Source organism: Dromiciops gliroides, chromosome 1 (genome assembly GCF_019393635.1).
Source record: "Dromiciops gliroides isolate mDroGli1 chromosome 1, mDroGli1.pri, whole genome shotgun sequence".
Taxonomy (NCBI): domain Eukaryota; kingdom Metazoa; phylum Chordata; class Mammalia; order Microbiotheria; family Microbiotheriidae; genus Dromiciops; species Dromiciops gliroides.
Window position 1 is genome coordinate 145,837,717 of NC_057861.1, and position 25,903 is coordinate 145,863,619.

Below are 25,903 nucleotides of genomic sequence, written 5' to 3' on the forward strand. Positions count from 1 at the left end.
TCTATATACAAAGAGTTTGAATTCAATTCGACAAACGTTTATTAAGCACCTACTATGTGCATTGCACTGTTCTGGGTGCTGAGAATATAAGGATTAAACAAGACAAAGTCCCTGCCCTCAAGGAGCTTACAATCTGGTAGGGGGCATGACAAATTCACAAATAACTATAATACAAGTTGTATGATAAATGCATAGGATAAATCCAAAGTCACTGGCAATGAGACCTTCGGGAAGAGATCATTTATAACTGGGTGGTGTTTGTGGTGTCAAGGAAGACTTGATGGAGATGATACTTGAACTGGGCCTTTAAAGAAGCAGGAGAATTCAGAAGGGGGGAAATATAGACAAAGACCATTCCAAGCACAGGGCACAGCATGTACAAAAGCATGCAGTCAAGTAGTCTGGTTTGGCTGGAATGTAGAGTATATGAAGAGGAGTAAGGTAGAAAGGAAGGTTGGCACCCAGTCATGTAAGGTCTTGAAGGCCAACCTAAGGTGTTCTATATTTTATCCTATGGGAATGGGGAGCAACTGAAGGCTTTTGAGCAGAGGAGTTACACAATGAAGCCGTACAGTAGAAAGATTTCATTGGCAGTTATAGGGCAGATTGGTTTGAAAAGAAAAAAAAAAAACTAGCGGCAGAGAGAACAGGAAGGAAACAATTACAATAGTGTCGGTAGGAGCTAGTTGCCATTAATAATTACATCTATGCAATACACACTAGGATTACCTAGATAGATGTAGCATGTGAGCCTTTGGACATGTAGAAAACCACAAAGCTATGTAAGGGGCATGACAACAGACAGCCTAATACTGGGCTCCTGTACAGCAAACAGCATCAGAATCCATGTCGCAGACTGCAATGGTGGAATGAAGGAATGACAAAAAAGTCACTGATTCATTTGAGAGGTAGAGATCAAAGGCAGCATTAAATGAAGAGCTTTTAGGATCATGGTCGTTCTTACAATTTAGGCAACAATCAAAAAATAATTCCTGTCCAGCAATTTGTTTTTGCCCTAGGGCTGACATCAATACTGCCTCTTAAAATTCACAAAACTTGAACAAGAAAACAAAATAAAGTATTTATCATTCATACATCTTATTTAACCAAAAAGACAAATACCAGCCCACCTGAAAAAAGCCGTAACTTTTCCTGATGGTAATCCCCAATACTTTTGGTACAATGGAATAATGAGGAATGTGATTTTTAAAAATTGGCCAAAATCGCAGCCAACTGGGAATTACTAACTCATAAAAAAAGACAAAATAAAAAATACTAGACATACACACGAGCAACAATACACTAATTTATTCAACATTTAATGAGCACCTACTATGTGCAAGGCACAGGGAGGGGGGAGTGATGTGCATTGCTTAATGAATCACTGCCAAATACGATTCTGACCTATTGTTAAGAAGTGATTTCAGTGTCAGAATTGATGATAAAGGGGAATTTTCATAGTACATCCCTAACACATCTGTTGCTCCTTTTGATAACATCACCTTTTAGATAAAAAGAGAGTATTATTATACATGAGTGGCGCTAATAAACAAAAAGAGGATAGAAGACCAGAACTTCTTTCCTAGTAGTTGATGAATACAATTCATTTAGGCAATTAGGCACATGGATTTATTTTGCAACTCCATCTTTAAAGCTTCCTCCCTCACCCCCATTAATGGTTTTCATTGGTGAGTTTTCCCTGCTTACTTTGAGTTTGTAGCCTTCTTCTCAGTGGCTGGGCTCTCCTCAATAACCAACCCCATTCTGGATTGAATGAGTGAATGAAAGAAATCGACAAGAGCAGTTTCCAGCAGTCAAAATCAAATGCCAGATGAAAAGGGCACTTGAAATGCTAGCCAGTGGCCCAGAGAAAACATCAGTAATACTGAACCTGCTCAGTATTTGGGAAAGAATTTGATTTCACTTTTCATTAATTTCACTCACTTATCCTAACAAACTGGAGAATCAGGCTTAATGAAAATGACAGACAAGCATTTATTTTTCATGATCAAAATGCTTAACGAAGCAATAAAAACTTCCTGGCATCCCAGTGAGATAAGTACACTACATTTCATTTTACAGATGAGAAGAACAGACATGGGAAAAGTGGTGAGAGGCCATGGAAATATTGGGGACAGGCAAAAAACAAAACAAAACAAACTAGCCTTTAACACTTTTTTTTTTTAAGTACCACTAATGGGAAAATGCATCAAAAATTCTCATTCAGTCTGGAACAAGTGTTTCCCCTCAAAAGTAGTCAATGTATGGCCCAGTGGAAATGGGATAAATGCCTTAAAATCAAATCACTTCAGCTATCAAGTGACAACTTTAAAGCATTTTATTCTATTTTTGGTAATGTGAAGTCCATATCCATGGAAACGGGGGTGGAAAAGGCTGATTTCAGCCAGCAGCGTTACTGTCGGAGCAGAAGGAAATCTTAGCTGTGGCTTTGGCGAGCTAGGGAAAGCACTTTTTCTTTTTTTTGCAACCACCATATAAGTCATGAAAAACTCTTTCTTGTAGGGGAAAAAAGCTTTAATTCAAAGAGGAAAAGCAGCACAGGAAGCAAATGAGAACATTTCCTTTAACATTCTGCTACTTTCCTGGCTGCTCCTGGCCGAGCTGGGGAAGAATGATCTCGGGGCCTCGCCCTGTACAGTACAGTGAGATTGACCACCTGTTCAACAGGTGCCTCCTTCTCCAATTTCCTCTGTTCAAGTTTCTAAGTGAAAAGAAATCAGGCAAAAGGTTCTGGCACACAGAAACATGTTGCATTGGCACCACACTTCACTCATCAGGAAAATTAACTTCCACACGCAGCCAGTGGTGTGCCACATGCTCAGAGAAGGGGTGATGGGTAGGGTATGGACACAGTGCACAGTGGGAATGAAAGCAAAATGCAGAAATATGTTTCATGTTTTTAGTTCTCTTCTGCCATCCTCTTGTGTTATAACATTTAACATGGTTGTGGGGGGAGGGGGAAGCAATGGAGCTTTTAAGTTGAAATAATTTAAATTGTACAACTTTTTTTTTTAAAGAATAGAAGTTTGTTGGCCTATAGAAAGTGCTCTAATAAAACTTGCACTTTTTTTTTCCTAGTTCCAAACCTTGCTTGGGAATGGTAGGGATTTGTTAAAGCACTTAATAACACACAGCTTGTGGCCAATCACTGTAACTTCCCTTTGTTAAACTTCTTACAATTAAGTTATCCCATGGACAACGTGTCTCCTGATACTTGTGTACTTAACAAGTCTGGCTGTTAGGCTGGTCTCTTTTGGCTCCACAACCAAGTTGTCTCTAAGAGGCACAGAGCACAGGAAGTGACCCCGGACTCACTTGATTCATTTAACCCTTTCACCTCAGAATTCTTTTGCGGAATAAGAAAAACATGACCCATCTATTATTAAGGGTTTCCTTGTGGGGGGAGGTGAGTGAGAAGACATTTGAACATCTGTATTCTACAAGATGTGGGAACAAATGGATTTCTTTCAGCAAGTCTGAAACTAAAGGTCAATGGTCAATCACATATGCATTGACCACTTATTAGGAAAAAATTCAACTTGATTGATGAAATCATCATCATAGTCATAAACAAGGAAAATGTTGTTTACTTGTCACTGATCACCTAGAAAAATTTGGAAACAGATATCTAACATAGTCATGTTACGTACAGGTCCATGGCAATGTCAGTAATTTCTTAGAAGTAGATTGAGGATTCATTTGAGTTTCTAAAGAAATGAGAAGTGATTTCATAGAGAATGTTAAAACAAGGCCTTTGATGGCCTTTAACAGAAACTGTTTTATTTAAAACTGGGCTTCAGTGGAGGTGAAGGTGAATTGTAAAGATAAATGTTCTAAAAAGCATGGTGAGGATGACAGGATAATATACTTACCAAGCACCTCCCATGTGACTAAAAGACACTTAATGTCAGCTAATACACCATGGAAAGAAAACACGAGATAAAATGTGAAAGGCACCTGGTTGTGGACAGAAACTGTCGGGTCACTGCCTTTGTCACAGGCTTGCTCGAGTGGTGTAGAGAAGACTAAACAAAGGCCATTCTGCATGGAACAACTTAAAAAGGCTGAGATCTGAAGCCCAGCATCCTCTACAGACAGTTAGCCCTCTCCGAAGGTTCATGGATTTCTGATATTTGAGTCATTTTTTTTAAGGGACCCTTATCAGCAATAACAAAAATGCCCCCATTTTCCCCTTAAGGTAAACGATTCCTACAATGGCTACAGAAGGCTTTCCCTGTTGCCACTGAAGAATAGTTGACAGGAGAGTGGCTTAAAGAAATCAACCCAAGTATAAAAACAATGTGACTGACTGAAAAACAAAACTGGTGACAGGTCCACTTTCCTTGGGGCTCATGCTCTTGCCTGAAGGAACAGATTAAAAATGGATCTTGGACCCTTCGACACTGGCAAGGGTGAAAAAACAGCTCCCTCTCCCTTTGGACACACTGTGACTCTCCTGGGGAAAGAAAGGGGTGGAGTAGAAGGTAGAAGAGACTGGGAAATGGCAAGGGCTGGCAGGCAATGATCTGAAATATAGGATCCGTGTGAAACAGGAGATTAGCCTTCCCTCAAGGATTCCCCCATCCCATACTTTCCTTCCCCTCATCTGGTTTTCTCTACACATATTAACCTTTTAATAGGGAAGTCAGAACTAGACCAGTGTCACTCTCAATTCTAGGCACTCTCTGGAACATCTTTGATAAACCAGGGTTTTGGTTCCGTTTTATTATTTCTTCCCAACTCCATTGGTTACTTTTGCTTTAGAATGGCGATTCCTTCTTCTGGAAGAATGGCTTTCGTTATTTCCCGAATGTTTGGGTGGGCTCTCTTCAGTACCTAGCCAAAGAAATCACAACACATTGTTATTTCCCAAGACCTGGTTCAAAATGCTTTGTTCAGTGATTACTGGATTGCCTTTCCTTGGACAGCCAATGCAGAGGAGGTGTGAGTTACTTAGTTGATACTAGCACTCCATCTAGTGGCCTAATGAATAACTTTGGAGATGGTGACTGCAGAATTAGAAGCTCACAGAATTTTAGAACTAGAAGCTACCTTAGAAATCACTTAGCCCCATTTCTTTCTGCTTCATAGGAAAAAATTATGGCCCAGAGTGGTTAAATGCCTTGCCTACACTCAATAATATATTTGTACAGTCACCTCTTGGCCTATTTACTTGACTGTCACACGAAACAACTCTGATGTTTAAGAAAAATTATAAGGAGTTTCCATAGCCAGAGTGCTCTGAAGGTCAGAGGTGTGCAAGACTAGGGGTGATAAATGTATTTTATGGAGCAAGTAAGGGGCAATTAAAAACAAAACTCCCAGTCATTCCCAGGCCACATATGGTAACCATCCCTAACTCCATCCCCCCAAAGACTAATGATCTAGATTATTAAGGATGATCAAAATCTCAGGACTTTATTTTATTTGCAGAAATGGATTTACTCCTTCATCATGTAATTATAAAGTACCTACTATTGGTGAAGCATTGATGCTTTGGGGGATAAAGAAAAGGTGAAAAACAATCTCTGTCCTCATAGAGCTTACTCTATCATTTAGTAAAAATGGAAATGGCCACGAAACTTTCCCCTATGCTTTAGTGTTTTTATCTAGTATCCATTGTTATAAAAAAAATAACATCACTACCAATAGTTGCTCCAGTAATTCACACTGTGAGCCTATTATTAGGGGTATTCATCTGAAGTGATGCTCCAGAAAAGTATTCAGCACCTCTCTGAACATCTGAAATCTTAGCAACATTGGGGATGGCTTAATCTGTAATTAATGGGAAAAAGATATTTTGAATAAATCTTCTTGTTTGTTTTAAAGAAAATACAGGACCCAGTTAAAAAAAATCTTAAGTATTCAGACATTAAAAGCATACCTTTTGTAAACTTAGAATGAAGCCAGGAAACATCTGAATTGTAAGGGCTGTCTTCACACTCAGAATAGGTCTGGGGAAAAAAGAGAAACTTTGTAAAGTGTTCTCCCAGAATTCCAGGGAAGAGACATGGTAAAAAGCAGAAGTCAAGCATGCTTTCTCTCCAAGTCATAACCCTGCTACTCAGTGTCTAAGTACTGTACAAGAAAGGGAAAACAGAAAACCTCATTGCACTTCTTCCCTTCAACTGTAAAAATATTAACCATATAGATGTGAGAACATAAATTATTAAAGATGTTGGTGGGGGGCATATTGCGAGTCATCTTGATCTCTATCTTGCCACTGGACCCAGACTGCTCTGGAGGAGAGAGTGAGGTTGGTGATTTTGCATAGCCCTCCCTCATTTAAATCCAATTCACTGCAGGTCATGACATCTCCTTACTAATGTCATGGTCCTCTTTGAGAACAAAGGACAAACCACAAAAAAGCTGGGATGAGTCTTCTATTAGCATCAGGCTACTCAATTCAGAGATGAGGAAAGTCAAGTTCAGAGAAATTAATTGACTAAGGTAACAACTATACAGCTTAGGCAACTAGGTGTACTTGTGGGAATACAGATACCAAAGATGTCTTTTACTAATGACTTCATCATCAATCAATCAATCAATCATCATCATCATCATCATCGATCCAAAGGTGTTCTTAATTGACCTTTTTTAAAAAAAAAACCTCAGTTTTGGGTGGTGCTTTATTAGCATGTGGGGTTTTTTTTTTGGGGGGGGAGGGCAATGAGGGTTAAGTGACTTGCCCTGGGTCACACAGCTAGTAAGTGTCAAGTGTCTGAGGCTGGATTTGAACTCAGGTCTTCCTGAATCCAGGGCTGGTGCTTTATCCACTGCTCCACCTAGCTGCCCCAGCATGTGGTTCTTAATGGTTTTTAATTCACTTTCCCACACTATCTCGTTTGATCCATATATCACTTGTGATATCGGCAGTGCAGGTATTATTACCCTGATTTTATAGATAAGGAGATGGAGGCAGAGGGAGCTGAAATAATTTGCCCAAGTGACAAAGCTGGTGGGTGGCACAGAGAGAGCAAGAAACCAGGGATCAGGTTCCTATTGCAGTATTGTTCCCATTACTTGTATATCTATTGTGTGAATTCTGAGCTGTAGCCAAAGAAGAGATTAAAAATGGCAGACCCCTGGAAAGGATAGCTCTGCTCCATGGATGGACACAGCTTTTTGAGAATGCTGCGGTGGGCAGTTCTTTCACAATGTCAGGATTCAACTAGATCCTAGAGAAAGAGTGCTCTTTAGACAGATGTTGGTAATGATAACAACCACCACCAAAATAATGCACACCATATTGTGCTCTGAGGTTTGCTGAGAGCCCTCCTCACAACAACTCTCCAAGGAGGTATGATTTTCCTCCTTTACAGCTAAGGAAACTGAGTCTCTGAGAGGTACAGTGACTTTTCTAAGGCCATTTGTACTAAGGGCCTGAGGTGGGATGTGCACCCAGATCTTGGACTCTGCCACTCAGTGCTGGTGACAAGATGACACCCTGTTTTCTTTATTATGCCATTAAGTTCTTGAATTAAAAGTCTGATACAAAAGGGGATCACTCAAAGAAAATGTCAACATTCTCTTCTCTCTCATACCTTTTCTCGGTGACCACAGTGCTCTGCATACCAAACCATACCATATAAACAGAGGAAAGTAGTAAAAGCCTGCAAATGAAAAACAAATAAAAAAGCTTTACAAGTGACTAGACATAAGCACTTGGAACACAAACACACACACACACACACACACACACACACACACACACAGTCAGTACAATGAAATCATAGCCTCCTTCCTTGTTTTTTCACTATTTTTTTTTGGGGGGGGGCGGAAGAGTTAAATTATCATACCATAGAATCTCCCCTTCCTTAAAGTCTTTTTAAAAAAAATAGATGTTTAAAAAGTACAACTGCCAAGACACTTAGAAGATCTGGGTTCAAATCTAAAGTCTTCAGGAAAACCATGAAGTCAAATCAGAGTCTAAGAGTAAACATATGGGCTAAGTAGCTTCCTTCCCTCCAACCCCTCTCCACTTAAAAAAGATCATCCATTCTAATCCCCTCCATTTGACAGATAAGAAAACTGAGGTTAAGACAGGTGAAAAGAAGGTCCCAAAGACCAACAAGAAATAAATAACACAAGTCAGAATTTGAACTCAGGTCCTTCACTCAAAAATCTAGTGCCCTACTACAAAATCTAGTACCCTCTCTCACAAAAGTCCAGACATATTAAATAGCCTAGAAATATGGTGGAGTTTTTTTAAGCTTTACTTAAAACAACAGGCTAAAGTTTATGGAGGAGAGGTCCACCATCCCTGTTACCACCAAAGCCAACTGTTGCCAAGGGAGCAAGCATGCCAGCCTGGCATGGAATCCAGAGGGAGAGATGAGGGGAGGATGTGCCAGGTGTGACAAACTACTGCCACTGCCTATATCACCGCATCTCTATAGACTAGTGCCTGGCACATAAACAGTGCATAATATGTTTACTGATTGACTGGAGGCAGCCCAGGACCCTTCACTCAAGAGCCCCCAGGAATAGCATTACTCATACTGAAGCCCTGACTACTAGCCTGACTTTAATCCTGGTCCCGGGGTCCTTATCCAGGGAAACAACCCTTATAGAGATGAGGCCTAGCCACTACCTCTGCAGTTGGTCACAGCTACTGAAGACCCAAAAAGTAAAGTTCTTGTCATCAAAGTCCTTGGCACTGTCAAGTGCCAGGCACAGGTGCAGATTTATCAATGAAAATGTCACTAAAAATAGATGAACTGTCATCTGCTTTGCAGTCTCAAGACCCCTGGGTATTTCCATAAACTTGCACTGAAATCTCCTATATGTGTTGACTCCTCCTATCAGAATGTGTGCTTCTTGAGAAAAAAAGTCCAAGATGATTCTAAAACTTCGAGTCTGATACTATTTCCTGACCCATAAATGTTTACCTCAAACTCAACTTGTTTCTGGATGATAGACACCTTTCTCCTAAGATCAGTGTCTCCTAATTATCTTCTATCCCCAGTGATGTCTGATTATTCTCTGAGGCACTCAGGCTTGAAACTTTGTGTCACCTTTGACTTTTTTTTTCTCCTTGTCCATGTATCAGTCAGATACTAATCCAGCCCCTAATTTCAAGGAGCTCAAATTCTAATAGCAAAAGACAATATGGGGGGGGGGGACGTTTTCTGCTGCAAATTAGATGAAAAGACTGATTGTACCTTCATAATGTCTGTTTTCCATTCCTTGGGTGGTCTGCAAATACCCAACTAACTGATCTTCCCAAATCTCAATCTCTCCTCTCCCAGTCATGCTACATACAGTCTCAAGGTATCCTCCTACTCAAAAAGCTTCAGTGACTTCCCACCATCTATAAACTCTAAATTTCATAGTCTAAAAATTTAGGATCAATTAAACTGTGGTAACCAGTCTACTTTCTCAGACTTATATCACAATGATGTCCCACAAGCATTCTGTGCTTTAACCAAATTGGGTTTTCTTTTGCAATTTGCAATTTCTCAACATATCCAGCACTTCCTGTCTTTAGCTATTTCTTCGTCCCTGAACACCATCTTCCTACAGCTTTCCCTATTGAAATCTGACATCTTTCAAGGTGTAACTCTGGCTGCTTCCTCCAGAGTCTTCCCTGATAGCCAGATATGAGCTATTCCTTCACACTAATATTACGGCACTTAGAATCTACTTCGTACTGTATTCATTTGTATTACACACTTTGCCTCCCCATAAATTCCTGGAGGGTAGAGACTGTTACTCACTTCCCACTCCTAGTGCTTAGCACAATGTTTTGTGAATAGCAGGAACATCAAATTAAAGCTCAAAAGTGCACTTAGTTCACTTCTTTGCCTACACATAGAACAGTAACTAAACCATCCCCAGATATTTTGCCTATTGTATTATTATTAAACATCCTTAGGGAAGGCTACTTCCTTCTTAGGAACCTTATCCACTATTCTAACAATTTCTTCCTGTAGCGCAAATCTAAATCTTTTCTCTTTCATTTCTTCTTGGCATTTAGTGGAAAATAAAAACCACCTTATCTTTAATACCAATCTAGCAGACAACTCCCAATTCATTCCACAGCTTTCTCTCTTAGAGTGAATAATTCAAATGTGTTTAACTTTTTATGGAATTGGAATTTCAAAGTTGGAAAGAATCTTGGATCATCTCTAGTTGCTTATTTTTAAAAAGTGAAAAAAACTAAGGCCTAGAACAGTTGAGTAAATAAATCTAGCCCTAATGTTTCTAGGTCAAAGTTGAATCTGTATCAAAGTTTTGGTTTTGTTAGGCAATTATTTCTTTTGGAAAAAGCACTATCGGGGGCAGCTAGGTGGCACAGTGGATAAAGCACCAGCCCTGGATCCAGGAGGACCTGAGTTCAAATCCAAAACACTTGACATTAGCTGTGTGACCCTGGGCAAGTCACTTAACACTCACTGCCCTGCAAAAGCTAGGGAAAAGGCATTATCTTTCTATCATATCCAATGCTCACAATGCCTGACAGATGTCAGAAATACTGGACCAACCATCAAGAGCAGCAGGGACTGTTTTATGGCTTTTGTCCACAGCACGGCACTAATTGCTACTGAGTGGCATGAGAGAGAGAGATAAGACAAGGTGTTTTGTTTGATCATCACTTGTCCTATCTTTAAATGGTCTATGATATTCCAAATAAGTTTTGGAATGACATATATCCATGGGAAGCCTATCTGCCATGTAAGAGAAGAGATACTATGACCTTACTCATTGCATTCGGCCCAGTCACATCTGCAAATTGGAACTGGCTACCTAAAAACTTGTATTAAGGCTAAAAATAAGTTAGGCAATGAGTTTGAAAAATTCTATTAAGACGTACCATTTTGAAGCTATTGATAAATAATTACATTAGAGATGCTCATGTTTATGCAAGCCTTCATTAGAGTGATTTCTTTGTGTCAGGTACTGTGCTAGATGCTAGGAATCCCAACAATCCTTGCCCTTAAGGAGATTCCATTCTCTCAGGGAGACAACATGTAATATAGGTACATATAAGATAAATACGAGGTAGTTTTTCAGAGGAAGACAGCAGTAGTGGGAGGATGAGGAAAGGCTTCGTGTAGAAGATGGTCTTTGAGAAAGCAAGGGATTCCATGAGCTGAGGTGAGGAGGAAGTGCACAGGGGTCAGCCAGTACAAAGACTCCAGAGACAGGATGGAATATGGTGTGTGAGAGGGAGCAGGGCCATCTTACCTAGACTGTAGAATGGGGGAAGGCAGTGATAGATTACATGGCTGAGAAGATAAGACATGAAGAGTTTTAAAAGCTAAGGAAATACATTTATATTTCATCTTAGAGGCGATAGGAAAGCACTACTGTCTGAGTAGGCAAATGACAGGGAGATATTCGACTAAAGAAAATCACTCTGATAACTTTTTGGAGCAAGGATTAAAGTAGAAAGAGACTTTAGACAGGAAGATCAATTAGGAAGCCATCTCAATGGTCCAGTTGCAGTGGCTCAGTGAGTACTTCAGAGTGGGACAGATGAGAGATATGCTATGGAGATGTGAAAGCATCTGACAATTAAATGGGTATGTGGGGTGGTGAAGAATGTGAAGACTCAAGGATAATGCCACAGTTACAAACCTGGAAGACTGGAAAGACAGTGATACCCTCAACAGGGAATACTTCAAACAGGGAGGTCTGGAAGATGGGTTGGTTTGGGGGATAAAGAGAATTCATTTGTTTTAGACATGTTGAGTTTGTAGGACACACAACTTGAAATGTCCTACAGACAGTTGGTGATGCAGGATGGAAACTCGGGGTAGAGACAAGGACCAGATGGACAGATCTGAGGGTTATGTGCACGAAGATGGCAATTTAGCCCAAGGAAGTTGATGAAGGCACCAAGTGAGAGTGTAGAGAGGAAAGTACCCATGACAGGACCTCGGGGGACACCCACAGTTAGGTGGATGTTAAGCCAACTAAGGAGATTAAGAGATCTAGAGAGGAACACCAAGAGAGAACAGTCTTACAAAAGCCTAGAAAAGAGAGTTTCCAAGAGGAGATGAACAATTTCAAATGTTACAAAAAGATCAAGATTGAGAAAAGACTATCAGATCTGGCAATTAAGATATCAATGGCAACTTTGAAGAGACTAGTTTCAGGTGAGTGATGTGATCAGAAGCTAGAGCTGAGAAGTGAGGAAGTGGAGGCAATGAGTGTAAATAGCTTTCTTAGTTTGGCTGGGTAAAGGAGGAGGAGTGTAAGATGACAGTTTGAGGGGATGGTTGTGGCAAGTAAAACTTTTTAAAGACAGAGAAGATTTGAATATGATTGTAGGCAGCAGAAAGGAGAAGGGACAGATAGGGGAAGATGCTAAAGATTAAGAGAAGACAATTGAGGGGGTAATTTACTGAAGAAGACAGGAAGGTATGAGATCAAAGAATCACACAGAAGAGCTGGCCTTGGTGAGAAGGGCTCTCATTATTAAGGAACTTTCAATTTTACAAAGTATTTTCCTCACAACAACCCTGTGAGGTAGAGAGTATAAATATCAATTTAATGAACCAAGAAACTCACACATTCAGGAGATTAAATTTCAAAGCCTGGTTTTATAGAAGGGTCTAGTGGGCACTGGCAGATGTTTATTGCCTGGCACAAAGTAGGTGTTTAAATAAGTGTTTGCTGAACAAATGGTTTGCCTTACAAGATAAGGCCACAAAAGATATATTGTCACTGACAAACTTACCATCTCTAGGAGGAAGAAAAGGAGAGAGATTTTTTTTACTTTTCTCACAAAAGACAAAAGCCTGTAATTCATGGGTTTGCCCTCACACCTGTGGAAGTCTACACAAGCACCCACTAATCTGTCAAAGCCAGAATGCAAAACAGCAATTGCATAGGCCTCTTTTTTGTTTAGGGAAGAGAGAACAATTCAAAAGATCCAGATTGTATATGATTCTACACACACCACCAGCTATAGCTGTGCTGGAATTTTCACTTTTCCTTTATGGTAATGAGCATCTACATTTACAATAATCACTAATCATTACACAATTGCAGCTGACCAACTTATCGGCTGTTAAGGGTTAAAATTCTAGCTAAACTGTCTAAAATATCTAATGAGTGGTCGCCAATCAATTACAAGCTTTAGCAAGAGTTAGACTTTTAAGCATTTATTAAGGAGAATAAGAATTTGGTAAAGAGAGAGAGAAAGGCCTAGATTCCTATCTATTAAAGGGAGAGCACATTTCTAGCTCCCTTCTCCGCCAGCGTCCTCAGGAAAGAGCCCCAGAGTTAGCACCAGTCTCTTCCTTCCTCCTCCCACTAGTCCGCGTCACTTCCTCCCGCCAAAGAAAAGACTCCTGGTCTTGCCCTCAAAGACCTTCGCTTCATGGGCAGAACTCTTCTACAGTAAGTATCCAGCAGGTGGCGTCATTCCAATCGTTACACGGCTCTCATGGGACTTCCTGGGAAATAACTGAGTGTCTGTTCCTAGAGAATGCTTCTTTTAAAACTCTAAGGGGACAAAAGGCCCTCTACTTGTTGAATAATGTGTGTCTCAGACTTCTGAGAGGAAAGCCCTGACCTTTATTAAAATTCATAGATTTGAAAACCCAACAAGATTTTGTTTTTATTTTCTCTCATTAGTCAATCAATCAGCATACCAATGTCCTCTCAAAGAGCTTATAATCTAGTTGGAAAGATACACAAACGCAAAAAAATTAACTGTCAACATAAGGCAGTGTCTCCTAAATGTCAAATGAGTGCTAATGTTAAGTATTATAGAAATTCACAAGGAGTATGGGTGTTTGGAGAAGGAATTTGGAGAAAGACATTTTTCTAGCCACTGATATCAGAGAAAGAATGCCAGGGAAGTTCCATATAAAGCCTCTGCCTGTTGCTCTCATGTATATAGAGACTTAAATAAGCAGTTTATGGCATGAAGTTGTCATATTACTTTCTCTCCACTGGCATTTACTTTCAACTGCCTCAGGATCTCTTTTAAGCAAGGAATGGATATTTTTCTGACATGTTTTATTATGGTCTACCATGAATTCAGTCTAGGCCAATGTGTTTTATTCATGAAGTCTTAAATACCTCAATTGCTTAAGGCCAATTTTAAGACTTTCAAGTAGATTGCCTTTTTTCTATACATTTCTTGGGACAGGTTCTGGAAGGAATTTTTTAGAGAGGAGTCTTTGAGTTCAACAATTGTGGTCTGGTGTTCAGTGTTATGCTGAGTGAGAAGAATAACTCACCACACAAAGCAGCCAAAGTATAACGTAAAGTATTTGAGTTTTGGAGAAGAGATCTTGCCCAAATTTTATGCAAACAATTGCTTCCAGGAAACCAATGACTCTAAAGGACAAAGAAAAAAAGGTTAAAGGTTTTTCCATCTTTTAATGGAGAACAAGGACTATATAAAGGTAATTTATAAGAAGTTCTTATTTGTCTGTGTACAGAAATATAAAGCTATAGTCTATTGCTATTTTCTATAGAAAAGAAAAATAAAATTCTACTTAATGCCCCAGATCAAAGTCTAGAATCAGAGACTATTAAAGGTACTCTAGATGCCATGCAGTCTAACTGCTCCTCAATGTTAAAATATATTCTTGGGGGCAGCTAGGTGGCACAGTGGATAAAGCACCAGCCCTGGATTCAGGAGGACTTGAGTTCAAATCCAATCTCAGACACTTGACACTGTGTAGCTGTGTGACCCTGGGCAAGTCACTTAACCCTCATTGCCCCACGCCCCCCACCCCCAAATACAAACACACACACACACACACACACACACGCACATATCCATCCATATATATATATATATATATATATATATATATATATATCCTTGAAAAATAACCAAAAGGCCGTTTAACCCATACTATAATACTATAAGTGACCCAGGAACTTACTACTTCAGGGTGTAGATCATGCCATTATTTTACAGTTCTAATTCATATATATCCATAACTTCTATAGCCTTTCCCACAAAGACTTTTCTTACTGTTACTGAATCTTTAACGAGGAATAGAAATCCTTATACAAAATGACTCATATGGAAACATTTTACATAATTGCACATACAGAATCCATATCTGATTGCCTACCACCTCAGGGAGGTGGGAGGGGAGGGGAGAAAGGGATAGAATTTGTAATTCAAAACTTCAAATAAAAATGTTCCAAAAAATTTAAAAATATACAACAACAACAAAAAGAAGATTAGAATCTTGAGGAGAATGATATTTTTAATCGTCTTGGTTGAATTGTGAGAGAACACTGTGAAATTGCCTGTTGAGAACTTCTTCACTCAGGGAATGAGGGAGTTCATCATCATCAGAAAGAAAGACTCAAGAAAATGAAAGAACTGAGTTTACCTCTTATGCTGTAGAGGAGACACTGTATCTAAAGAGAATTCTTGAGACAATTTGATGGCCATGCCTAAAGAGGTGAATGATGTGTTTCCAGAATTGAGAAGTCAGCAGTTGCAGTTGATGGTTAGAGGTGACAATGGATATGATCTTTTTCACAGTTACACACTACTGAAATATTTAATTATGTTTTTGTATTTTTATTATTGTTGAATTATTTGTTACTGTTCTAATAATGTCTAATCGACATTTTCTGTTGTTATTGTCTATTAATATCTAACTAAGCCTATACATTCATTGAACTTTATAAGAATTGGCAGTTCTAGAAAGAGAGGGGTGAGAAAGCTTATAAGAAAATACATTTCTCCAGTTTATTTAACAAATAAGTGGGGCAGAAGCTCAAAGGCAACTGGGTATAGGACTTATCTCTTAACTGGCTTAGAACCTTGCTTGAAAATTAATAAGAAGATGGGCCAAAGGCAGTTAAAGGGCAGCTAGGTGTTACAGTAGATATAATGCTAGGCCTAGAGTCAGGAAGACTCATCTTCCTGAGTTCAAATTTGGTCTCAGACACTGAGTGGTTGTGTGACCCTGGGGAAGTCACTTAACCTTGTTTGCCTCAGTTTCCTCTTTTGTAAAATAAACTGGAGAAGGAAATGGCAAACTGCTCCAGTATCTTTGCCAAGAAAACCCCATATGGAGTAATGAATGGCTGCACATAACTGAACAGCAACAAAAACTATTTAAGAGAGAAGTGACCATCTAACCTAGGGAATGTGTATGGCAGGAGAAGGCAGGAACATTGTCTTTAAACTCTGTTTACTACAAAGCTCTTCCTTGTGTCAATCTGCAATCTCTGTGAAATATTTATGCTGGATTTAGGAGTCAGGAAGATCTGAGTCCAAATCTTAGACATTTACTGTGTGTTCATGGACAGGTTCCTTAACCTCCCTCACTCTTAATTTCCTCATTTGTAAAATGGGGATTATAATAGAACCTACCTTCCAGAATTGTGGTGAGGATAAAATGACATGATAGTTGTAAATCATTCTGCAAACCTTAAAGCACTTTATAAATGCTAAATATTAATTATTTTTTCTGCTTTTGGAAGCTATCAAGAATAACTTAAACTTTTCTTCACCCTGACATCTCTTCAAATTTTTTAAGATAGCTATTATATTCCCTACTAATTATTATCCCTAATCTTTCATGCCTTCTGTGGCTAAACTCCTTGAGAAGGTCATCTACAATAGATGTCTACACTTCCTCTCCTGTCACTCTCTTTTTTACTCTCAACAGTCTGGCTTTTAATCTCACTGAACTGAAACTGCTCTCTTCGAAGTTAAAAACAGATCTCTTAAATTGCCAAACCAATGACCTTTTCTCAATCCTCATCCTTCTTGACATCTACAGCCTCTAACATTGTCAATCACTCCCTTCTCTTAGATATTCTCTTTTCTCTAGGTTTACATCCCTTGGTTTACCTCTTACCTATGTGATCGATCCTTCTTAATCTCCTTTGTTGGACCCTCATCCAGCTCATGCCCACTAACCACGAGGCTCTGTCCTGGAACCTCTTCTCCTCTCCCTCGACACTATTTCACTTGGTGATCTCATCAGTTCTCATGGATTCAATAATTATCTCTATGCAGTTGATTCTCAACTCTACTTATCTAGCACTGATTTCTCTGCTCATCTCCAGTCTCACATCTCAAATCGCCAACTAGACATCCAGAATTGGATGTCCCATAGATATCTTAATCTTGACATATCTAAAACTGAAATGATTATCTTTCCCCCATTCCAAGCTTCACTATCACTGTTGCGGGTTATCACTATCCAGCCAGTTCTCCAGGCTCAAAACCCAAGTGTCACCTCATTCATTCTCATTCTTTATATCCAACTTATTGCCAAAGCCTGTCAATTTTGCCTTTGTTATAACATCTCTTCCCTTCTCTCTGACACTCTGGTATAGGCCCTCATCGTCCAACTATTGCAATGGCCTACTGGTGGGTTTCTCCCTGCCTCAAGTCTCTCCCTACTCCATTCCATCCACCACTGAGCAGCCCAAGTGATCTTCCTAAAGTCTAACCGTGTCATTCCCTAATCAATCAACTCTAGAGGCTCCCTATCACCTCCAAGATCAAATATAAAACCCACTGTGTGGCATTCAAAGTCTTTCGTGACTCCACCCCTCCCTGCCCTACATTTCCAATCATCTTACACCATAGTTCTCACCAAGTAATCTTCAGTCCAATGACACTGGCTTCGCTGTTCCTCAAACAAGTGAGTCGAGATTGGTAGTTTCCATCCTGAAGTCAAAACTTTCTCTTGTACACTAAAGGAGTTTACTCCATCTCTGCTATTTCTTTCTTGGGAAGCCTTGGGCAAATCACTGAACTTCTCTGGATCCCAATTTTTTCACTCGTAAAATGAGGAGCTCAGACTATACAAAGACTCACAATTAGACCTCTAAGGTGCCTTCTAGGTTGAAGTCAAAGATTCTGTGATACTAGTCAACAATTCTTTCTTGAATGCTTACTATGTGCAAGGTGCTCATCAACAGAAAGATGCATAATGAAGTACTATGCTTCCAAGAAGCCTGTAATCTAGTAATGAGATTAAAGGGTGGGGTAGACACAGTAATGGAACAGATAAATAACAGAGGTTAGAGGAGGAAAAGATCATTCTGGATGACCATAGAAGGCTTCATGGAGGAAGAGACTGAGGTTTCAAGCCTGGTTGTCTGGAAGAAAGATGTTACCATCAATAAAAATGATAACTCAGAAGGAGGAGTTCGTTTTGGGGGAAGAATTTCAATTCAGTCTTTAAAGACACTGAGTTTGAGTTGACAATGGGACATCTTAGGCCATTAAGGAGAGTTAGAAATATAGGGTTTTATCTTGATGAAAAGTTTGGGGCTGGATTTACATATCTGGAAGTCAATGAACAGAAGTGATGGTTGAGGCAGACAGAATGCATGCCATCTGCAACAGAAAGTAAGGAGAGAAAGAGAAAAGGATTGGTGGCTTTTTTTTTTTTTTGGTGGAGCAGTGAGGGCTAAGTGACTTGCCCAGGGTTACAAAGCTAGTAAATGTCAAGTGTCTGAGGCTGGATTTGAACTCAGGTCCGGTGCTTTATCCACTGTGCCACCCAGATGCCCCCTAGGATTGGTGGACTCTTAGGGAACACCCACATTCAGAGGATGGAAGAACTAGCAGTCAGTGAAACAGTCTTGTAAGTAGGGGGAGTAAAGGGAATAAACATTTAGACAGCACCTACTATGTGCCAGGTACTGTGCTAAGTGCTTTACAGATTTTATCTTTTTTGATTTTCACAACAACTCTGTGAGATAGATGCTATTATTTCCCTCATTTTATAGTTGAGGAAGCTGAGGCAAGTTTAAGGTCACACAGCTAATAAGTATCTGAAGTTGAATCTGAACTCAATTCTTTCTAACTCCAGGCCCAGTGCTCTATATACAATGAACCATTTTGCTGCCTAGGAAAAATAGGTAAAGAACACAAACAATGCCACATCCCAGAACCTGAGAGTGAAAGAGAAGAGCTTCAGGAAGAAAAGAGAAGGCAGAAGTGTCAAATGCTAGAGGTGGAAGAAAAACAGAATAGAGAAAAGGCTTCTTATATTTAGTGATTAGAAAGGAAACTCTGATATGCTGATTGACGTGTGAAATCCATACTACTGGAATCAACATGAGCTAACTTCAAATCTTTTGATCTATAAAATGGGGATAACATCTGATAGACAGCATCCCATAGAAACACAGCATGTTGGAGAAAGTTGGCCTTGGTGACAGGAAGACCTGGGTTCAAGTTTTGCCTCTGACACATGCTGGCTTTGTGACTGCGGGCAACTCATTTAACTTTTAAGTAATCTAAGCAACTCTGTAAGATTACACATTTCAGAGAAGATACTGACCTGCAGTTTGTAAAAAGAGCTTCCTCACCTTCGATGCTGCCCTGGATCACTGCCTTATCATTGCAAAGGGGTTTGCCTAGTTCAGTGAAACCATGAGCTATGCTGTGCAATGTTACGCAAGACAGATAAGTAACAGTGGAGAGTTCAGACAAAATGTGACCCACTGAAGAAGGAAATGACAAGCTACTCCAATATCTTTGCCAAGAAAACCCCATGGACAGTACTAACACAGGAAAATGAGTCCTTCTGGTTGGAAGGTGTCCAAAACACCACTGGGGAAGAGTAGAGGACAATTACAAGTAGCTCCAGAAAGAAGGAAGCAGCTGGGCCAAAACTGAAACGAAGCATAGCTGTGGATATATCTGGTGACAAAATTGTAAAAATCAATACTGCAGGGGCAGCTAGGTGGCACAGTGGATAGAGCACCGGCCCTGGAGTCAGGAGTACCTGAGTTCAAATCCGGCCTCAGACACTTAACATTTACTAGCTGTGTGACCCTGGGCAAGTCACTTAACCCCAATTGCCTCACTAAAATAAAAAATAATTAATTAATTAAAAAAAATCAATACTGCATAGGAACCTAGAAAGCAAGATCTATGAACCTTCAAGGGAAGCTGTATGCGGTCAATCAGGAAATGAAAGACTAAACATTGACATCTTGGATTTCAGTGAACTTAAATGGACAGGAATGGGTGAGTTTAATTCCAATGATCACTACATATACTACTGTGGGCAAGAATTCCTTAGAAGAAACGGAGTAACCTTCATAGTAAATAAAAGGGTGAGAAAAGCAGTACTGGGATATGATTTAAAAAATGACAGAATAATATCTTTTTTAATCTAAGGCAAACTGTTCAACATTACAGTAATACAAGTCTATGCTTCAACTACTGATGCTGAAGGGGTCAAAGTTGATTAGTTTTACGAACACTTACAACATCTTCTAGAAATAACACCAAGAAAGGATGTCATATTTATCATAGGGGATTAGAATGCTAAAATATGAAACCAAAAGATAACTGGAACGACAGGCAAATTAGGCCTTGGAGTCAAAATAAAGGAGAGCAGAGACTAATAGAGTTTTGTCAAGATAACTCACTGGCCATAGCAAACAATCTTTCTCAACAACCCAAAAGGTGACTCTACACTTGGATGTCACCAGATGGTCAATACCAAAATTATATATTTTGCAGCCAAATATGGAGAAGCTCTATAGTTAAAAAAAAAAAAAAAAGACCTGGAGCTGACTGTGCATGAGCTTCTTATTGCAAAATTCATATTTAAATTGAAGAGAGTAGGGAAAACTATCAGACCATATAGGTATGACCTAAATAACTTCTCTTATATGATGTGGAAGTGATGAATAGATTCAAGGGATTAGATCTTATGAGAAAATAATTATTAATAATGAATTTCTTGGGGATCCAGATACCTAGTTTCATTCCCCCCATGCCCCCTTCAGAGGGTTCAATTCTTAGGAGGAAGTTTTCTTCTTGCTCAGGGCCAGCCACACGTGTAGTAAAAATGGAGATAGACTCTTTTGTCTAGATAATGGACTTTGCCTTGAGCAATTTAGGGGGCAGTCTTTTGGATACTTCCCCCTGATGTCATCTGTAGAGATCACTTTAATACAGACAGCCCACAAGTCATGTCAACCAATGGAATTGAATGATGCTACTCAATTAGCTTTGATCACTGTAAAAAGTGGATAAAAACAGAGCCTAGCACAAATAGTTTTTTTTAAAAAACAACAACAATCTGGTAGACAAACTACCTGAAGAATTATGGACAGGGGTTTATATTACTGTACAGAAGACAGCCACAAAAACATTCCAAAGAAAAAGAAGAGATAAGAAAGCAAAATGGCTGTCTAATGAGGTTTTATAGAGAGGAAAGAAGGCAACTGAAAGGTAAAGGAGAAATGGGAAGATATACTCAACTGAATGCAGAATTCTAGAGAATAGCAGGCTTTCTTAAATGAGAAATGCAAAGAAATAGAACACAATAGAATGGGAACGATGGATCTCTTCAAGAAAATTAGAGCGATCAAAGGAAAGTTTCATGCAAAGACTGGGTATGATAAAAGATAAAAATGGTAGAGATTTAACAGGATGTAGAAGAGATTAAGAAGAGGTGGCAAGAATACACAAAAGAACTATACAAGAAAGATCTTAATATCATAAATAACCTTCATGGTGTGCCTACTGATCTAGAGCCAAATATCTTGGAGAATGAAGTCAAGTGGACCTTAGGAACCATTGTTAACAATAAGGTTAGAGGAACTGATGGAATTCCAGCTGAGCTATTTAAAATCTTGCAAGATGATGCTGTTAAAGTGCTGTGTTCAATATGCCTGCAAATTTGGAAAGTACAACAGTGGCCACTAAATTGGAAAAGATCAGTTTAAAAAAGGGCAATGCCAAGGAATGTTCAAATTACTAAACAATTGTACTTGTTTCACATGACAGCAAGGTTATGCTTAAGATTCTGAAAGCTAGGCTTCAGTAACACATGAACTGAGAATCACCAGAAGAGCAGGCTGGTTTTCAAAGAGGCAGAGGAACTAGAAACCAAACCAACATTGCTAACATTTGCTTGATTATGGAGAAATCAAGGGAGTTCCAGAAAAACATCTCCTTTTGCTTCATTGACCACACTAAGGCCTTTGACTCTGTTGATCAAAACAAAATGTGGCAAGTCTTCAAAGACATGGGAGCATCAGATCATTTTACTTGTCTCCTGAGGTACCTATATTTAGGGCAAGAAGCAAATTAGAACCAAACTTGGAACAACTAATTGGTTTAGGACTGGAAAAGGAGTATATAAGGCTTTATACTGTCACCTTATTTATTTAACTTATATGTAGAATACATCATGTGAAATGTCAGGCTGGATGAATCAAAAGCTGGGATTAAGGTTGCCTGGAGAAATATCAACAATCTCAGACAGGCAGACAATATTACTCTGATGGCAGAATAGCAAAGAGGAATTAAAAAGCCTCTTGATGAGGGTGAGAGTATAAAAGTTAGCTTGAAGCTTAACATCAGAAAACTAAGAACTTGGCCACTGGTGCCATCACTTCCTAGCAAATAGAGGGAGGAGAAATGGAAGCAGTGTTTTTTCAAAGGTCACTGCAGATAGTGACTGCAGCCATGAAATTAAGACACTTGCTTCTTGAAAGGCAAACTATGACACATCTGGATAGCATACTAAAAAGCAGAGACATCACCTCGACAACAAATATAGGAATAATCAAAGCTATGGCTTTTTCAGTAGCAATGTATGGCTGTAAGAGTTGGACTATAAGGGAAACTCAGTGATGCCGAATGAATGCTTTTGAACTGTGGTGCTGGAGAAGACTTCTGAGAGTCCCATGGATGGAGAGGAGATCAAATCAGTTAATACTTAAGGAATTGATGGAAAAAACCCCTATATTAGAAAAGATAGAAGGCGAAAGGAAAAGGGGATGGCAGAGGATAAGATGGATAGATAGTATCATAGCACAAAGAACCTAACCTTGGACGGACTTTGGTAGGTAGTGGAGGACAGAAGGGCCTGGCCTGCTGATCCATGGCACGGGGTCAAGAAGAGTGGGACACTACTGATGAGTTGGAAGGCCTGAATGACTGAACACCACCATTTGGGATGGGAATTCCCAATACTAATGAAACCACAGGTCTAATCCCTATCTCTATTCTACTCTCCTTGTAGGAATCAGGATAATATATTAAAGCACTATATAAATGTTAGCTTTTTGTGGGCCAGGCCACTTGTACAAGGAGGAAGGGGGAATGCAGAACTCCCATACTCTAACTACACCAACCCAAAGTGGTGTGGAACAGATCTGGGGTAACCTGAGACTTTGCTACTAGGTAGAATGATATGGGAGCCAGCAAAGAAGATATAAAAGCAGGGTTAGGATTTTGGCAGAGAACCCTGGAGACCCAGTGGCCCCCTTCCCGACCCCACTTTCCTGAGCATTGCCTTTAGCAATACCAGAGGTATTGTTTTTCCTTACCTTGCAGGATTATTTTGATGCTGACAAAAGATAATGTGTATAAGGTACTAGATGATTGTCAAGTACTGTTATTTTTATTAAAGAAGTGAATTTTCTCCTCTTGAAGGCAGGAAAGATCAAGTACATGATATGGGGTAGGGTGGGTGGCTGAAGACTATAGGGAAGGCAAGTAAAGGATGGAAAGACAACGTTATCCCTATGAATTCCACAGAGCTGAAGTAACACTTCAAAACAGAAGCAAATGGAACAACCTTCTGCACCATATCTTTATATTCCCTGGCAGAGTTCCCAAAGGTGGAATAGGGTCCTGTCTCCACCATTTAGGGAAAATTTGTAAGCATAAAAACTTGAAAAGCATAGCAATCTGGCATGAATTTAAAGGACCACCACGCAATCTTAAAAATTTAACTAAACAAAAATGTAGCCTAAACACTGTTAACAAAATGTCCAGAGAAGGGCAAAAATCATAATCTAAATGAAGAACTATCACTACAGGCAGTGAATGCCTTTTTTTTTTTTTTGGTCAGAAACTCCTTAGAAAAAAGTCATATGCTGAGGCAAAATAACATTGTAGGCACAGGACAGCTTTTCAGTTTAGTATGTCACAAAAGGGAAGAAAATATAAAAGGAAAAGGAGGTTAAGGAAAGAAAATATCAAAATGTCATTTAATACTGTGGAAATTAATTTTGATTTGGGGACCCTACCTTTAGGCTGAGATTAGAAAGCCTTGGGCCCTGAGGGTCTCTTCTGTGTGGGAGGTGCTGGTGCCCTTCCCCCTCCGCTTCAGCTGAGCCAAAAAGCCCTGTGGGCTGTACAAGACAGCTGGGGGAAAAGAGCCCCCAGCTCCCTCTGCCCTGAGCGGAGGTATTTGAGAGATGCTGGGCTTGTCCAGGCTGGGCTCTGGTGTAGCCTGTGCTGAGGCACGTGATGCTCGAGCGTCCCTCCAGCCCACCAGCCGCAGCCCTGGCTGGCAGATTAACTTGGTCTGTGGGGGTGTAGGAAGCCCTGAGATTTGAGTGGAGAGAAGAAAAGGTATATATAGACCTGGGAGTTAGACTCAGGGGGCAGCTGACAAGATTAGAAAGGTTGGAGGGGGCAGACGAGAGACGGGGGCTACAAGGACGCAGGAGAAGGCTAAAGGACTAGGAGCAAGGAGGAAAGGCCGGCGGACAAGATTAGAGGGGTGGCAAAAGAGAGGCCAAAGGGCAGACTGACGGAGCAGACAGACAGAAGGTCGGTGAGAGACAAACAGAGGGGTTCAGCAGTGGCAGTAAGGAGAGGAAAGTTAGAAGCAGGGGGATTTACAAAGTGAAAGGGGCTCAGAGTTAGAATAAAGGACCTGAGTGCCCTAAGGCAAGAGGCGGCTAAGGCCCTTATTTTATTAAAAAAGTTCCAGGCGCAGCCGGTGGGAAAGAGACGCAGTGCAAAGAGACGCACCACAATGCAGTCAGGTTGTACATTTTATTTCCCTGTATTCTTAATTTTAAAAAGTATCTCATAAATAAACTCTGCTTTGATTATTTAGTTAAGAGGCTTCTTAATCTTTTGCTTATCAATTTGGGAGTGGAGCAGTGTGGTAAGACTCTATAAACGTCCCACATTAAATTGATAGACAGTCAGATAGCCAAATAGTCAAAAGTCCCCAGATTAGTCCTCCAGTCAGCTTTAGCCCCCAGATTAGCCCTAGTCATCAAAAATATTCCACATTTGAATGGCGACCGTGGGAGGACTTAAGGCCCAATTGTAATTTCTCTAAACTTATAATTTTTCATATAATCATAATTTTTCATAAGTACAATGATATAATTTTTCCAGGTTAGTTATAGTGAATAATAATTTTTTTTGCAATACTAATAAAATAATGTGGAATACAGAGAGATTGGGTCAACATTTAGATCAAGTAATGAATCAGAATGAGGAAAGGATCTTTTGAGGGATTTGGACCACCCCCCCCCCCCAAAAAAAAAGAAGAAGAAGCTAGCATTATCAGGACACATGCTTCTTTATCAGCCTAAGGAACAGGTTTTGAACAGAAGATAGGCTGGCACATAACCTGTCCTCCAGAGGAAGGAGGGGAGGTGAGAAGAGATGCACATTAACTACTGGGTGTTATTTTAAAGTAATTTTCCAGTAAGAAGGCACAAGCTTCCCTAAGAACTTTCTACAAAATTATTGACTGATAACCCTCTTACTACTTCTCTATAAAGTAGTCTTGACATTTTTTGGCTGTCTAAATGACGTAAGTAAAGTTTTGTCAAAGCACCTTCCTATATTTCCTCTGTCATAAATGTTGAAAAAACTCGGTCTAGTGGAAAATACTAAAGAATGATCACTCTTTAGCTGGAGTGGGTTTTTAATTGAGAATGGGAAATATACGTATGAAGATATTTAAAACTGTGGTGAAGCTGAGGACATAGGAAGGGAGGCCATTGTCATGTGTCACTTGGGTCTAAAACAATTTAGCAAGTACGCTTTTGGAATTATTCCTTTCTATTGAACAGTAATTCCTAATATGGGGATATTTCCCTTTGTTCTGTTGGATCAGTAATTTAAGTTAAAAAGTGGAATTTCCCTTTCTAGCTCAGACACTCAACAAAGGGACCTAATCCA

At 39.7% G+C, this 25,903-nt stretch overlaps 1 protein-coding gene across 1 annotated transcript in view; it reads right to left on the reverse strand.

The window, feature by feature from the left end:
- Window positions 1–485: 485 nt before the first annotated feature.
- PTDSS1 (phosphatidylserine synthase 1) overlaps window positions 486–25,903 on the reverse strand; it is a 74,769-nt gene continuing 49,351 nt past the window's right edge. Inside the window, exons 10-13 of the mRNA XM_043992820.1 lie at window positions 14,223–14,322; window positions 7,566–7,634; window positions 5,906–5,975; window positions 486–4,857 (exon numbers count right to left, since the gene is read on the reverse strand). Coding sequence (XP_043848755.1) covers window positions 4,748–4,857; window positions 5,906–5,975; window positions 7,566–7,634; window positions 14,223–14,322 — 349 coding nt within the window. The 3' untranslated portion in view covers window positions 486–4,747. The remainder of the gene's footprint in view (window positions 4,858–5,905; window positions 5,976–7,565; window positions 7,635–14,222; window positions 14,323–25,903) is intronic.